Source organism: Notamacropus eugenii, chromosome 3, assembly GCF_028372415.1.
Source record: "Notamacropus eugenii isolate mMacEug1 chromosome 3, mMacEug1.pri_v2, whole genome shotgun sequence".
Lineage (NCBI taxonomy): Eukaryota > Metazoa > Chordata > Mammalia > Diprotodontia > Macropodidae > Notamacropus > Notamacropus eugenii.
Window position 1 is genome coordinate 220,383,657 of NC_092874.1, and position 18,130 is coordinate 220,401,786.

The 18,130-nt window shown below is 37.6% G+C and overlaps 1 protein-coding gene across 9 annotated transcripts in view; it reads right to left on the bottom strand.

Annotated features, from left to right (window-relative positions):
* Positions 1-16,974: 16,974 nt before the first annotated feature.
* The window catches only part of KANSL2 (KAT8 regulatory NSL complex subunit 2), a 38,956-nt gene continuing 37,800 nt past the window's right edge, over positions 16,975-18,130 (bottom strand). For all 9 annotated transcript variants that reach the window (XR_011977134.1, XR_011977137.1, XR_011977135.1 and 6 more), the window contains one exon: positions 16,975-17,746. Coding sequence is in view for 5 of the 9 variants with exons in the window: in XM_072654522.1 (XP_072510623.1) it covers positions 17,609-17,746 (138 nt within the window). In the remaining 4 variants the exon portion in view is untranslated. The remainder of the gene's footprint in view (positions 17,747-18,130) is intronic.

The window sequence follows — 18,130 nt, forward strand, 5'->3', positions numbered from 1 at the left end:
CATTCCCACCCCACCCCATGTCCAACTGCTAGTGCCTTGCCATCTAACATTACTTTCTGTCTACTCTGTGGATATCTTGAATGGACCCAGTTACAGTCATTCTTGTCTATATTTTTAGAATCTGAGTACCTTGAGGGCAAGGACTGGTTTTAGCTGTCTTTGCATCTCCAGCACTTAGGAGAATGCTTGGCACACATTAAGTTGTTAGTAAATACTTATTGACTGAGAATTTCTGAAAATACTCCAGAACATTCCCACTAGATGCCCTTACTGCCAGTAAGGGAACATGTGTATTGATATAAGCCTGGATAAAGGTTGGTGTATTCCTGAGAATGTTGTTCATAGCCATAGCATCACATAACCTCATCCCACAGAAACTCATACACTTTTTTCAAAGTATTTTCACAAGCATTATTAAATACAGCTTCAAACCATGTGGCATGTCATATCATGTTTTAAAAAGGGGGAGGGGGGAGGCAGTTAGGTGGCATAGTGAATAGAGCACCATCCCAGAAATCAGGGGGACCTGAGTTCAAATCTGTCCTCAGACACTTGACATTTACTAGCTGTGTGACCTTGGGTAAGTCACCTAACCCCAACTGCCTCATCTCTTCCCTCAAAAAAAAAAGAAACAAATTTTGGGGGGAGAGGCTGCAGGAAAACAAGCACATTGATATACTGTTGGTAGAGCTGTGAGTTGGTCCAGTCATTTTAGAAACCAATTTGGAATCATGCTCCAAAAGTTGTCACCTGAATACCTTTTGACTGAGCAATATAGCTGCTAGGCCTATACCCCAAAAGAGATGAAAGAAAGAAGAAAAGATACTATATGTACAAAAAATATTTATAACAGCTTTTTTGTGTGTGGTATGAAAGAACTGAAATATGAAAGGGCACACAACAATTGGAGACATGCTACTGTATGTGAGTGTAATGGAATAGTGCGGTGCTATAAGAGTCAATTTCAAAGAAACCTGGGATGACTTCTATGATGTAATTGATGCAGAGAAGGGAGTAAAACCAATAGAACAATATATACTATGGCATCAGCACTGTAAAAATGAATGATTTTTGAAAGGCTTAAGAATTCACTTACAAGTTATATGTACCCCCTTCTGGGATAGGTCTTTTTTCTTTGCACTTTCCTCCTCTTTAAGATGACAAAACAAAGTGTGGGGTTGAATTGGCTGGGAGACTTTTAAAAGATGGTCACTTGTTTTATAGAAAACGTACCAGAAAGAAATATAATCTGGACAATTGGTCTTACAATGCAAGGTAACAAAGTGATTACTTAGAAAAATTGATTGAGAAGCCCCTTTGACCTATGGGCAACACCAAATGATACCTCCCCTGGTCATCTAAAACGCTGGGCAAGTAATGAGCTTTCACCCTGATATTAGCTAGAACTAAATGAAAATGATATGTTTGTTTTTATAATGTTGCAATGAGATGAATTTTGATTTTATCCCAGAGACCTTGAAAATAGCACAGAAATGTTTCCTGACAAAAAGTATTTGAGCTCACTTGATTAGAGGAACCAGTATAGGAAAGTTGGGATTTCAGACCTCACTAGTAACAGTGGGCTGCCCACCAGTCAGAAGACTTTGTTTCTGCTTTACTAAATGTGTATTTATTTAATCATCCTCATGGGAATCCTCATATGAAACTGAGGAGAAAAGAATCCCTTGTAAATAAACAGTAGTCCGAATCAAGAAAATTGAATGTATTATTAATTCTTATATGAATCGTGTTAAGGAAAATTATATATTTCACACCTTAGAGCAAAAGGGATCAAACTTGGAGAGGCACAAAAAAATAAAAGTTAAAAAGATTAAGGCCCAAGGTACCTAGACTAGTGACATGCTCTATCTTAGAGCGCCATCTGGTGACATGTACACAGATTGCATCCTGAGTGTTTCATTTATCTTTGCTCATCTGCCTTTACGTCTAGTGAGACCACAATGCCACTGCTCCTGTGGACAGGAGCATCCCTGTTTTACATATCTTAGACCCTGGCACTGAGAGTTTCAGTCACTTAACTATCATCACATATATTAGATTTGGGAGTTGAACCCAGGCCTTCCTAATTCCAAGGCCAGCCATCTGTCCATTGCATCACAGAGAATATATAACAAATAATTTCATTGAAGTCCCTCCTTATTCCTTGTAATAGAATTCTGACTTCAACACTGATGACAACTCTCAGAACTGACTCCACTCACTTCCTTATGTTCTCAAACTGATGAGCCATATGCCCAAGGACAAGAGACCAACTAAAGCCTTTTCTTATAATTCTTACAATAATTCATTACAATATTGTAATGGAAAGAGTCCTGAACTTGGAGTCAGAAGACCTAGGTTTGAGAACAGGTTTCATTCTGGAAGACCTAGAACAAATTTTCTTAACCTCTCTGAGTTATAGCATTATTACCAGTAGATGGGGATAATCCCTGTAATATCTACTTCACAGGATTGTGGTTAGGCTCAAATGAGATAATGTAAGTAAAGGGCTTTGAAATCTTCCAAGTACCATGTGAAAATGAGCTACTATAATGAGTTGTTATCAGGATAACAGATCATCCCACTACCAGGCCACAATGAGCTAATATAATAATATTATATAATAATAATATAATAATATATAATAATATAAAGTTAACTTTAAGGTTTAAAAGAGATTGACAGTAATTACTACACAAACTGTGGTACAGGAATGCAACACAGTATCACTGAGCCATGGAAATTAACAAATATGAAGAATTCAGAGAACACTTAAGAAGTGTTGCAGAGTAGAGTTAGCTGAACAAGGAAGACAATATACAGAATGGCAACAATGTAAATGGAAAACAATACTGAAGAGGTCATGTGGCATAACGGATAAGGAGCTGGACTTGGATTCAGGAAGACCTCAATCCAAATCCCTCCTTAAACACTTGCTAGCTAAATGATGTACAACAGTCCATTAACTTCTCTGTGCCTCAGTTTCCCCATATGTAAAATGAGAGGGTTGGCCCGAATATCCTCTAAGATCCTTTTCAGATCTAAATCTATAATCCTATGAATCTTGTGTCATTGCAATGACCAAATTTGATCAAAGAAGACTTAAGAAAAGATGCCTCTCTCCCTTCATTGTAAAGGTTAGGGGAGATGAGTGTGAAATGTTGCATACTGTGTCAGTCACAGTCAATGTGTTGGTGAGTTTTCCTGAACAGATTTGTTTTGATTTCCTTTATAAAATTTTCATTATAACAATGAGCATCAATAAAAAATAAACATTTTTTAAATCTTAAAGCATTAAAAAAAACATGAACAGCCTAAGTTAAGGTCAACATCAATTTAGTTGGAAATACGCAATAGGTTGTTCTCAATTTACCCATCATTATGTATTGCTTCTGCTGTGTGCACCCCTTTTTGTGTTGGCCTTCCTTATTTTCTACCCATAGAACCTAGCAGGGATTGTTGTTACCAAATTCAGTGAGTTTGAAAGCAGTTCATCAGAAAAAGCTGGGAACCTCTGCCTTTAGGAGAAGCACTGGGGTCAATGTAATCTGAGTGTAAAAGCTAGAATTAAGGTATTTCTGAACATAGGGGAATAGCGATTTTCATGTCCCAAGAAAAGTGACCAAGGACACCCTAGGAAGGAGCCTACCCTGTTAGGAAGGTATATGACCAAAAGTCTTATACCTTTACAACCTGCTCCTTCCCGGCAAGAGTGACCTCTTTCTTTGATCATCTTTTAATCAATCAATACATATTTCTTAAGCACCTACTATTTGCCAGGCTCTGTGCTAAGCTTCAAGGGAGTACTTGGGACAAACCTGGCAACCTCCATGGTACATTCTCAATTTGACTTGTTTTGTTTTGGGACAGTGTTTTTAAGACTAGCTGTCTCTATATGGCCCAGACTGGAAGTGCAAGGCCTACTTATTCTAATGAGCTTTAAGCTGCTTAATTAAGCGGGTAATGTCCAAGCTCAGTTCAATTTTCTCTAGGCCCTGTTGGGACTCGTTGCTCCCAAGGGCTCACCATAGGGGCACCAGACTTAGTAAGGAAAACCAATTGGCTTTAATCCTATTGCATGTACCAAATTCAAGTGACCTGCCTTCAGCCTCTCCTGATAGCAGAACTATAGATGAACACCAGCAGAACCCTGACTGTTAGATATTTTTAAACTGACATTTATCAAACTCTCTCTGACATACAGGGCATGTATGCAAAGGCAAGAAATCTAAATGGGCTTGCCTGGCCGGAGTGCTACCTTCTTGAAGCCTACAGAAACACAGCACATCATTATGATATTATTTCTTAATTATTCATTTGGTGGAGTATTATCTACCTTCTATTGGAACCATCAGTCAGTGTTCTCATTACAGTCTCACTGATATATGAATGGAATTATTTTTTTCTAAAATCTGAAACAAAGTCTACAGACTTTGCAAATTGTATTAGCTATGTACAAGATGTGACCAAATCATTTTGAAGGTCACATTCTCTGAGCAGAAATTCTTTTTTAAAAACTCTTGTATTGTCAGAATCTATATGCATAACTACTTAAAAGTTTTTTTGAGTTCTTGTGGCTATGATGGCTTTTTGAATGAAGTTTATGTTTCCAACGTCTTCAAAGTACGATAAAAATTTCTAAAAGGAAATTATTTTGGAAATTTATGCACTAGAATCATAGGAAACAAAAATTCATGTTTCTAGTTTTAAATTTCATCCCTGTTTTGAAAAAGGATTCCCACTAGCTAAAAGACACTCAGCCTGGAAATACCTACTCTGACCACTAAGACTGGGGCTTCAGTGGTGGTGCTGAGATTTGAATCAAACCCCCACCAGCAGAGAGCAGAGTTAATATAGGAGACTAAATAGAATATTACTCAAAATATTTAAATACAAAATCTGCAGTCTGAAGACTTCTTCTGGATTCCCTGCTCTCTTCATAAACACTCAGATTCATGAATTTAAAAACATCATGCTGTGTTGACATAGTTTATTGTACAAAGGAAAAAGTGAAAATAAATAGATCAAGTCCACCTATGTGGAGACATCCATGTCTAGACATTTCCAAAATCTCCTTCCAGTTATCCTCTTAAATCCCTGGATATAGCAGAAGCAACTACATGAGCCTATAGTACATGGAAAGGAATAATAGAAGGTGAGGACCACATACCATTCCAGAACAAAAAAGAGAACTTAAATAACACTACTTCAGAAAAATAAATTGGTCAAATCATAAACACACTCTCAAAGAGGGGAGAAAAAGGGCCAGATGAATCTACAAACGAATTCCATCAATTCAGGGAATCAATCAAATCAGGGAAAAGGATGTAATCTCCTATGGAACAAAAATAATGCCAATGCCAGGGAGAGGCAAAGCAGAAAAAGAAAACTAAAAACAAATATTTCTAATGAAACATTGAATAAAGTAGGTTATAGCAATATGCTAAAAAAAGGTTAAGCACTATGATCAGGATAGATTTATATCAGGAATGAAGAGTTGGGTCAATGTTAGGAAAAACAATAAACATAGAAGCCATATTAATAACAAAATCACATTATTATATCAAGAAATACGGAAAAAGTCAAAAGGCACATAGTAAGTGCTACATAAATACTTGATTAACTGATTATCAAAAACATTAAAAGCCATAGGAATAAATGAACGTTTCCCAAAGAAAATAGTTATCTAGTACCTAAAAACACAAATGAGTATTATCTGTAACAAAGGGAGAGGAAGTGGGAGCTTCACTACAAGAACAGGAGGAAAGCAAAAATATCCACTGTTGCCAGAAAAAAAAGATTGAGGGCATAACAATAGAAAGAGGTAACTAAATTATCACTTTTCGCAGATGATATGATGGTTTACTTAGAGAACTCAACCAAATCAACTAAAAACTCAAAATGTTTATTAATTCAATAACTATACACATTTCTTATTCTTATTTATGTGGAAAGGGAGGAGTCGTGGCAATTAAAAAGAGTGAAATGATAATGTTGGGGGAAAAGGAAAAAAAGAGGTTCAATTAGACTTGTTTTAAATACACAGAGAACAGGAGAAAGTTCATAAGGGGACACAGTCAAGTGGGGTAGTGTTGGTGCAATATTAAATTTATTATATACTTTTTAAAAGCAAGTTATACATAATAGAAATTAATAGTTACCAATATTGCCCCCTTTTCTGTTTTGTTCCTGTTTCCTGTTCTATGTAGAAATGTTCATATTTGTCAATTTCACATTTTAAAAATGAAGTTTTTAAATAATGGAATATTGATATTTAAAAGATGGGCCAAAATTCTACTGTCAGGAATATGCCCCCAAGGAGAAAGAGAGGTCTTAAATGCACTAAAATACTTTTTGTGGTAGCAAAGACCTAGAAACAAGGTAGATGCCCATCATCTGGGGAACAGATAAACTACAAAGAATTCAAGAATGGTAAGATGTGTATCAGTTGATGCACAGTGAGACAGAATTGGGAAAACAATATTCACAATTGTTACAATAATTTTAAAAAGGAAGGAAGGAGGGAGGGAGGAAAGGAGGAAAGAAGGAAGGAAGGAAGGAAGGAAGGAAGGAAGGAAGGAAGGAAGGAAGGAAGGAAGGAAGGAAGGAAGGAAGGAAGGAAGGAAGGAAGGAAGGAAGGAAACTTAGTACTGTATAATTTATGTGGGGGACTAGCATTGAATATATTGCCATATATAGTTGATATATGGATGGTAATACTAAACCATTTTTCCTTTTTCTCTAAACTGTTCTTATAAAGACCCAAAGGATGGCTTAGTGGGGGGAAAAAGAGGGAAGGACATTCAGAAATAAAGGTGATAGAAAAGATATACAGAAACAGCATTTAAAAAGATGGGCCTTTGCTTCAAGGAGGACTGTGGTATGAGTGTATACAGGTAGCTGCTTCAGAAATGGCTCCCATAACAATATGATTTGATTCTTGTCCATTGACAATAGAATCATTTTCATTTTTGGATGCTCATGTCCTGTGCCTTCCAATAGTTTTTTAAAGAAAGTACTCATTATGCATAGGATAGGCATGAAACTTCAGTGTAGTTTACAAGTCTCTTGATTAGTTATTCCTGATCTATATTTTCCAGTGTATTCTTTTCTAGACTTTTCACCAGGTAGGACTACAAAAGGGCTCTTGGTAGGAATGACAATATCTTGTTTCACTAGAGCAGTTATTATTAGATGGATACCTTTTTCAGCTTCTAGTTTAAGAATACTTTGGAACTAAGGGTTTCTGAGGATTTAAGGCTAATCCTGACAGACTAGAGAAGTCAAATTTGCTCATCTTCCTTGACATGTTAAGGTTGGGGAGACAGCAGTACCTTTAAGAATTTCCTCTTTTTAACTGAGAAAACTGAGGAGTGGAGAAGGGGACTTCTACAGAGGCTGTTGACTCTGATGATTCATTTTCACAAGAAACATCAGGTACTTGGACTAGAATACATAGTAAATAATACAAACTGACATCTCAATCTAGAAGATTTTATAGATGAAGGACTCAGAAAATTGTCTGAAATGGCATCCATGAAATAGTCAAGGTTTTCAAATGAAGAATAACTTGGTCAGAAATGCCAGTCGCATTTAGAGCCTTAGAGGATAGAAGAGTATTAAGAAAATCCTGAGAACAGAGCATCTAGCTCCAGTATTAATAGCATACTTTTTTTCCATTTAATCTGCAAAAAACATAGACACCAGATTGATCTAAAGTAAAGGCAAGATAAAATGACATTATAATTCCTTATGCATCAGAGGGGTTGGGTTGAGAAGAGGTGACTTGAATTTGCCAAATAGTGAAATGAATGTGGGGTTCTGACATTTATGTCAGTTTTTAGGTTACATTTAGGTCACTCGCTTTGTTCTTTAGGATCATTCATGTGGTTATCCTTGATCTTGTCATGATCTCTTCTTCCAGACCTTCAAAAAGGTCTCCAGGGAAAGATGAAGCTCAAAGAACATGATTTGGAACATGATATATCTTCAAGAAAACATAATCTTTCTTCCTGTGTAGAAACTCCTTTTAAAATTCCCAGTCCTACTACAATGTCACGAGGGAAAAATTTCTTGGGCAAGACAAGTTGCCAATAGCATACTATCACCAATGGATACAAGTTTATACTCCCAATGTCCCTAACACTCTCATGGTAAGAAGAAACAATTTTTTTTCCTCAATGGAATGACTTTTAAATAAACTCTCAAACTCTCTGTTAAGTCTTTCTAAAAATAATGGGTCTTTTTCATCATGAGAAATAAGGCATTACCAAAGGCATTTTTACTCAAGCTTCTCATTTTTATTATAGTTCACTTCTCATTTCAGTTGTTTCAGAATAGCTGCCTCTTCACTGGTACAAGCTTCTGCCACTAGTGTTTTGGAAGCTCCAGTTACAGTTCGTTTATTTTTTTAAAACAAGAACACATTGATCCAATGCTAGAATGAGGTATGGAATTTTACTGCTCTCTGCTAGTCATATCACCTTCACCCATCGTCCAGTTTCCAATCTTATGATGAAACACAATTTTAACTTACAGCTTATCTCACAATGCCTTGAGCTATGATCTTAAACACACCACTACAGGATGCTGTATGATCTCAAAATAAGGTTGTTGAAAAGTTATTCCCAGCCTTCTGTATAGGCTACAGAACTTACCTTGCATGTTAGCCTCTGGTAAGTCTTGTAAACATTTATATTGATTCTCAGGATGCCTTTGGCAATGCATATGATCGTGATCTACTTTGGAGATTTCTTCATGACAGGAGTTGCAAAAACTAGTAATTACTCTTCTGCAAAGGCTTTCCTTAATGCTCTGCAACCTTTTGCTTTTGTTATTATTGGGTGGGTTGCTTACCAGAAACCCTACAGGTTACCGGTAAGAATGCCTTGACAGCTACAAAGACCCTTTCCTCAAGTCAGGACACACCTTTGTTTGCTTCTTTTGTTAAGAGCCAGTCTCCTGTAGCAAGTCTTGAGGATGTTGCTATTCTCTAAAAACAGCTCTGAGAATGATGCTAGGACACTGGTGTGGTGTCTTTTCTACCTGGATCAACTAAGGTATCCATTTTCCAGAATAAGTTGTAAAGTAAATCTGCAAGGCATTCAATATCTTCAATGCTCATATCTCCAAGTCTGCAGGAGCAGAATGATAAAGCTGAATTCTCAAAAATAAAATAGCTATAATTTATGTCGAACCTGGACTTAGGTGCTTTTTGCCCAGTACTCTTGAGGTGCATGAAATCTACCAGAAGTCTCAACTAAAATCCCATTTTTTACAGGAAGCTGTTTCCAACCTCTCTTAATTCTAGTGTCTTCCTCCTCCCAATTCCTATTTATCCTATGTGTCTTGTTTATACCTATTTGTTTATTGTCTCCTCCGTTAAGTTGTGAGCTCCTTGAGAACAGAGACAGGACAGTATTTCCACTTATATCCTGAGCACTTGACCTAGCATATAATAAACACTTAATGTTTATTAACCATTATTGACTACTGACTAATAAACAGATCCCTGCAACTTTCTATATCGCTGGTGTCAACCATATTTTCTGATCTGAATGTAGTTGATGACATTGTTTTGAATTAGTGAAAGGTACAATGAAATGTGTCAAAGCTTTCCATACACAGGTCATGCCCAGAGAATGAAAGAAATGAAAGGAATCCTGCCATTCCATCCCATTCAGTGAGACAATGTGATGATATACCAACAAAACCCTCTCTGGAAGAGCCCATACAAAATTCTCCTGACACTGAAAAGAAGCGCCAAGTCCTTCTAACTTGGAAATTCTTCACAATGCAAAACAATTCTGCTAGACTCCAAACAACCATCATTGATCTCACTTGAAAGACTGTTGTACTAATGGGCAACAAGACTATCAGCCTATTCCAAGTCCAGTGGTGAGCCAAGCACCCACTGGGGAAGAGGATTTGTCATGCCACAGCAAAAGGAAATGCCATCTGGGAAGGCAAATTCTCTACTAAACCTAGACCCTGTAATGGTCCACTTTTGACCTTCCCTAGCAGGATTAGCATGGATCACAGACTAATCAGGTATTAGAATGACTCCTACTGCCTCAGGCAAATCATAGGTTCTGAACACATTCTTCCAATTATTACATCAGTATGTTTGACTTCAATATAGAAATGTGAAGTGTATTCATGTCCCTCATCATTTAAAAAAGTGTTCCAATGTTGGTTTGGTCATACTTGAACTCTTATGCCTTTGCAAAGTACATGAACTATAATTTGACTGGAATTTCTCTGACTAGAAACTTCACTGACTGATATCAAATTCAAAACAGAAAACTGCCAGTGACCTTTCAGATTTGTCCAGATAGGTCATATCATGTTCAAAATAAGTTGAGCCCACTGGGTCACGGTAACTACAATCACAGTGTAACCCAGAGGTTGTTAAACAGGATCCATAATTTTTTCAAAATATTTTTATAACTAAACTAAAATGTGGCTAATTTCCTTTATAATACTATGTATTTTATTTTATGCATTTGAAAAGCATTATTCTAAGAAGGGGCCCATAAGTCTTACCAGATTGTGAATGTGGTCTATGGCACAAAAAAAAAAGATTAAGAACCCCTGCTTTAACCTGTTTTCAATCTGTTAATATCATTGGATTTGGGTCTTGAATTATTCTCTGAATTCACCAGCAAAGGTCTTTCTGACCCTAAAGGGTACCTAAATCTGTAGTCATAACTGCAAAATGATTGAGATCCTGGCATATGACCCACTTAAGTGCCATCTCCCCAAATGACTATCACTGTACATTCACAATGAGAGCAGGCACTGAGTTCAAGGACATGAAGCTTCCAATATGTCAAATGCCATTAAAGAAATAAGATTATGTGGAGAAGGTAGTGGCTAGGTACAGAGGTAAAACATCAATGAAACATTTAAGAAATACAGAGCAGAAGGCAGTTCAGAAGAGGTCATAGAAAATAGGGAGACATTGGTACTACCATCTTAAATTTAAGCTACATGTTTTAAAAACTAAAGCTGCATGTGAAAAAGAGATTCTTGGCCATAATCCTAGCACAAAGAAAAGCACAACCTCAGAGTCAAAATAGTGGCTATCAGAGAAAGAGTCTTCCAGAACTGGAAGGCACTAGACTTTATCTAAACTACCAATGGGGTGAAAGGCACATGCCTTTATCAGAAAAGCACCGTACCTACTTAGGACTCCTGACAAACCTGAGAATCTCAGGTTTTGATAGAACATATTAGAAATTAGATGATCAAATTCCATCAGGACAACTGGTACAATTTTAAGATCTTGGTTCTATTTTGGGGTCCCTTGGTTCTACCCTCAAACATGGAGTCTTAATGATTATTGTACTTCCTCGAAAGTATAACATCTGCATATTAATAATTTTATGATGCTGTTCAAATTATACATCATTAGATTTTAGCCAAGAGTAAATGATAGTATGTAGACTGATTTTTTTAAATACAAACTAAGTAAAAAAAAATAATCTGATGTGTATTAGATTTGAGGAAAGCTTGGACCAACTAGTCACAAAAGGAGAAAATGTGGAAGTGTTATGGGAGTTAAAAATCTTCCCTACACATTAATAAGCCTCAGATGGGGCTTTTAAGGAAAGCTTGATTAGGGAAGGCTTGCTTTGTATGAAGGCCCACACCTTTCGTTGATTGCTAATGAGGTATTACAGTCACGTTTGCCCTCCAGCTCTGAAAAGTGGATATATATATTCTGAGGTGAGGTTTTGCTTTCGGGTTCAAATCACTGCAAGAGTGTTTATGTGATTATGCCAGCAAGACTCTGGGCAGTCATTACGGTGCCCTCCTAGCTTTGAAAACCCAGCTGGTGGCGTTTCTCTCTGGTAACAATCTATGGTCACAGTTGGAAGGCGTCTCTTGGTCTTTTTGTAATTTCTGCTTATGATTTGTTTGTATTTTCTCTGAAGTTCAGGGTGCTTTTTCCCCTGAACTAAATGAATGATACATACTTTACTAAAGTAAGACTGTTGTTGCTTTCCTTAGAAAAGCTTATCTAAGAACCTGTGCAGCAGGCCCTCCTGTGTATGCTGCGGTGCTTGCTATTTACAGAAAGATATAAAACATACCTCAAATTTCAATGTGTATTTATCAATAGAAAGGGAAGGGGAAGCTGCATTTTATTTGAAAAGTTAAAGTCAAAGGAAGAGTTACAGCTGTTTGATTAGAATTTCAACAACTAAGGATTTACAAAGCATACTTGAGGTAATATGCTATATCTTCCACTCTATGTTGAAAAGGTTCCTTGAGTTTTTAAACAATCATCTAAGGACTTAATAAAGCACTGGGCTAAGAGCTGGCCATATATACGAAGAACAAAAAAGTCTCCCCTTAAGGAACTTACATTTCAACATGGAGACAAGTAAATAGGTATATATGGTTGGTTGGTTGGATGTCCTTTGTTCTCAGAGGACCAAAATGACATCACTATGCTAAAGTCAAGTTTCAATGTACCTAGCTATGTAGACCAACACAAGCTCAGAATGGTCTACCACAGGTTGGGCACAAATAGTCCAAGTGAACATTTAGGATGGATTCTCTAAATCTGTGCTGTCTCAAGTCTGCTTTGCTCATAGAGCACAGAGCCCTTTCCGATGCGGACACATCATGCTGAGCAGTCCTGTGCCATTGTCTCCCATGTCACACAACCAATTCCAAAGTTCTTAAGAGACAGCTTGTATCACTTCTTCTGACTACCATTTGAATGCTAGTCCTGAGTTCTCCATAAAAGTCTTTTTGGCAAGCATACGCTTTGCATTCGAACAATGTAGCCAACTCATGGGAGTTGTGCTCTCTGAAACAGTTTGAATGTTTGGCAGTTCAAGTTATGACCTCAGCGTCTGGTACTAAAAGTTATCCTGCCAGGTGATCTTCAAAATCTTCCGAAGGCAATTCAAATGGAAGCAATTCAGTTTCCTCTATCCTACTTGTCATCAAAAGATAGTCTTCTTACCTGCCAGCTCCTGCCATCAGGTGATTGCTAAATTCATGGAGGGTGAAATGCAGTTACTGCTTTGGAAATAACCTGTAATAAGATAACTGTGAGCTACAACTACAACTAGTTAGATCCACCAGATTTAAGAAGTTATCATGGGCATGTGGTCAAATTCTCACACAATGTAGGGACCACACACTGGGAAATTATCAAAACACTTGTCCTGGATGTTGTCAATGCAGAAAGAGTAAAAATAATCATTCAGTGTTACCTTAAATCCAACATGGTCCAGATTTATATACTGATCCTATTGAAAATGAGCTAAAGGGAATGCCAGCCTTAAAAGAGCTTGTGGCTCAACATCCAAAAGCTGTTTGACCTACAATGTTACCATATGTTAAGTCAGCTGCAGCAGCAAGTAATGATATCAGTGGGGTAGGGAAAGCACTAGGCCCGAATCAAACATGCCAAACTCTGATTTTTAAAGATGTCATTGTAAACATTTTTATATTAGATGTTCTAAATATATGCCCTGGACTAATTTTAACTCTTTATTTGGATTCAAGATCCCCACTGCCCAGATGTAGAGTGCTGCAGGCCCAAAGTAACAACCTAGTACCATTCCCTGGACAAAGAGAAGGCAAGATTACATGCAATAACAGTGAAGAGGAACCAACATTTCTTCTAAAAGCCTAAGTGTCTGAGAAAGAGATTTCTCTGTTAACTGTTAAAATGTCTGTTGAACGGACAGGTCACGACATCAATTTCACAACTCCAAACATGAACCTCCTCCATTAGCTCTAAAGCAACAAATGAAAGTTGAACGTCAGTCAACAAATATTGAACATCAATTGGTTGTCATGGGGAAGAAGACAGAAGAGTACTTGACCTATCTCTGCAACGTCCATACAGCAGATATTAGGATAAAAGCCCACGAACACCAAATCAGAGTAGAGGGCAAGATAAACTAAATTCTTTGAAAATAATCTAGGGAGCATGCGTGTGTGCATGTGTGTGTATACCTTCCATACATACAGTCTAGTCATGCATTCCAAAACTTGAAAAATGTGTAACTTTAAATTTATTTTGTATTTTTTGGCTCAATACTTTAATCTGCTGGGATTTTTTCAGATACAGAGAGCATCCTTCCAAGCTTAAGTTTCATATGATCATAGGAAATCAAATATAACCATTGCATGTATCTTATGTCATCATCCAAGTCATTGCTAAATAATTGGCAAAATAGCATAAGGCCTGGAAGAGCCCTCTAGGATACACTACTAGAGAACTCCAAGTTGACATCAAGTCCTTAATGATTAACCTTTGGAATTTATCATCCAACCCATTCCAAATCAACCTAGCTATCACCCAGGGACCTACCACTTGGTAGCACCTAGGTTCCCTTACCATATTTCCGTACATATTTATGGAGCAAAGATGAGAGAAATGTGTTTTTTATCTTCTGTGATGCTGAGGAAAAATCACTTAACCATTCCATCTTAACTTTTTCTTTAAAATGAAATGAGATAACAAACTGAAGCTCTTTGCAAACCAAAACATCACATAAATGTCAGTTATTATCATCTAAGCCACATGCTTCCCCTTTTCCACAAGCACAGTAGTATGAGAGTTTGTTAAACAAGGACAGAATACTTTTTGTATGGAGAAGACAGAAGGGAATTACAGGCTAATAGATTCAAAATAAAAAAATTTCAGAGAAAAGAGCAGATGTGCTTTCAGAACGTGGACTAACTAAAAATGTTTGAAATCCACATTTAGAATAAATATGGTAAGTGGTTATGAAAATGAATAGGAACGGATGAATCTAAAAGACTTAAGTCATAGAATCCAAAGAATCCTATAGAATCGAGAGCTAGAAGAGGGCTTCAGAGATCTAGTGCAACCTCCTCATTTTACCGATGAGGAAACTGAAGCCCAAAAAAGGTGAATTATTTTGCCCAAAGTCACAAAGCTAACAAGTCAACAGCAGAGCTTGGACTGATACTTTCTTGACTTTTCGACTTCAAAACAAGTGCTCAAATACCACGTAACTCTAAGGAAGCAATCCACAGATGGGGTGTAACAGACAAATGATGCAAGACCTAAAAAACGATTTTTATAGTTCTAGAGCTGGAGTCTGAAACTTAGATAATTGAGGTACACAAGTTGAATCCATATAGGTAGATGAGACATAAATTAGATTGTTATGAAAAGAGAAAGGAGAATGAGAGCTACAATCAGTAGAATAATTTGTCAAAAGTTAGAAAACCTAGCATAATTAGAAATATTAATGGAAAGTCCTTCAGTATTTACAAAATGCTGTCCTCACAAGAAGCCTATAAGGAATGTAGAATATTATCCTCATTAAATAGAGGTACACCCTGAAGTTAAGAAAGGTTAAGTCATTTGCCTGTTATTACATAGTTGCCAAACTTCAAACACAGGTCTCCTGACTCCCAAATCCAGCCTCTCTACATCACAGTAGCCTTAGGATGAGGATAATCCAAGTTTCCAGCAATGTCACCAAAAGGGTCAAGTAAAAAATTTTAGGTTTGGCTAAACTGGCCAAACTAGGTGGGGGCACTGCACTTCGGCAGAGTTTAGTGAAGTAACTGCAATCAGTCAAGATTTGTCAAGTCAACAATATTAAACATTTACTATATGCCAGGCACTTTCCTTGCTGACTTGAGATATGGATAGGAGTTGAACGAAAAGGATGTGAACAGTTCCTCCAGGAAGAAGGTCAGATTTTGGAAAGGATAGTAGATCCAGTGAGGATTTCCAAGATTAGAATGTGAGAGAGAGGTTTAAAAGAAGAAAATGCTGAAAGTTATGTTGGCAAGGAATGGAATGGTTCTCGTAAGATAAATGTCAACTTGAGAACTTCTGCATGGATACAGTGATAAGCAAGGCCACCCAGAGCATTTCATACAGACAGAAAAGAGAGAAAGAATATAATTAAATGGCAAAGAAGTCTTAGTCTTTGTCTCAATTTTCAATTTTTTAAATAGGCTAGGCTATAAAAGGGTAGCTGGGAAATAACCTGAAACCCTAAAATGAGAAACCTTTAAATTATCTGTTTTATGAATTTTGGTAGCAATGGTCAGAGAAGGGGTTAAAATAAATTCAGAATTCTATTCAAGGCTGGAATAGATTTAGTCAGAAACTCCATGGCGTGCACAGATAGCATTACAACAAAGAACCAAAAGTAGAATCTTTTATGCAATTCAGGAGTGGGGAACCTGCAGTCTTAAGGCCACATGTAGCTTTCTAGGTCCTTGGGTACAGCTTTTTGACTGAGTCCAAGTTTTACAGAACAAATCCTTTTACTAAGTGGATTTGTTCTGTGAAGTTTGGATTCAGTCATAGGGCTACACTTGAGGGCCTAGAGGGCCACACGTGGCCTTGAGGCTACAGGTTCCCCACCCCTGCTACATGCACTGGGGACGACGGGGAAGGTACAGAACCCCATTTATTCTGGAAATACTTTCCTTCAATGTTTTTTGGCAACTGTCAAACATACGTGGGCTGTGGAGACTTACAATTAAGCAAAGAAGACCCCAGCAAGTGGACACCAGAAAGAGGGGAAGAGAAAATAATTATGTTGTCTCTTTCCCTGGCAAACTGTTTTTTTGCTTTAGTAACTTTTTCTAACACTGACATTCTCAATACACCCCCCAAACCAATGTCCCCATATCCCACAACCCAAAGTAGTTTTGATATTTTATTTACACAGATATGAGTGTGTGTGAGAAAGAAAGTGAGAAAGTGAGTGAGAGAAAGAGAGTGTGTGGTGTGTGTGTGTGTGTGTGTGTGTGTGTGTGTGTGTGTGTGTGTGTGTGTGTGTGTGTGTGTGTGTGTGTGTGTGTGTACAGGTTTAGAAGATGAGTATTTATAGGTCTTTGTAAAGTAAAAGATTCTCACAAAGTTCATATGCCAGCACCCCTTTTTTCCAACACAGAGGTGGCCCTCTCAAATACAAAATTATTCAACTAAACCCACAACTCTCATTCCAAGTGATAAGACTTCTTCATTTTCAATACATTTTCTTTCTTTTTGTAGATCATTTGATAGAAATTCTGTACAGAAAATTTATATTTTATCTTACATAAGGTGACCACTACAGAACTCTAGACTGGTTAAAAGCAGGAAGCTAGAAGGTTAAGGATTCGAGCCTGCAGACTGTCCACACCTGAATTTCTTTTGGGGTGGAGGAAGTAGGACATGCCCGGTTTAGCACTCCACTTTGGTGAAAGGTCAAGAGGAGCTAGGAAAAAACAGGGTACTGGAAAACCAGTTTCCAATTTCAGAAGTCATATTGGCTACCCAACTGGTTTCCTGGTCAAGTTTTTGGGATTCCATTATTAAGATATTTTCTTCCCCTTCGATACAAACTCATTCTCTGATCCCCAACAGGTAGCATTACATACATCTTGCTCAATTTAAAGAGTAACCCACAGCTGAAACAGTTATTTCTCTATTCTCAGAACAATTTGGCTTTATGATTCATTATACAGCTTAACTGCCTAGAGTGGGGAAAAATAAGTCAGCCTGGGTCGTCTCTTCTGGTGAGGAACAGACAAATTTTTCTTAGGGAAATGAAGAATTTGACCTCTCTCAAAGTCAACTTCTTAGCAGCAATTATCAGCTGACAGAAAAATGTTCTGGCTTCCCATTGGTGGCAACTATTCCACTTCCAGGCAGTGGTGCAGAAACTGTGCTTTCTTCAGGTTTTTGGGATCCCGGCAGCCTGGGCACACCTACTGCAATCTGTACTTGGTTCTGTTAAAAGAAACAAACATCTTGGTTAAGAATTCAGCCCTAAATGATATAGAAAATTGACTTACTGAAAGTAATAACAAAAGGAACAGCAAAATGTCCTGTGTCAATCTGGACCTCCAGCCCTTAAACCTCCTAACATCCTGGTCATTTTCCTGTCATACCACCACCCCTACTGCTACACCCCTCTGATCTAATCTCCACAGACAATGATCTGGAAGAATTGAACTTTGGAATTCCTACCACAGAACTATGTTGTCCTGCCAGCAAAAGCCCACTTAACCCATGCCCTGCAAGCCCCAGAACCCACATGTGGCCTTCTAGGTCCTTGGGTGCAGCCTGAGTCCTTTATTAAGGGGATTTGTTCTGTGAAGTTTTCGATGCAAT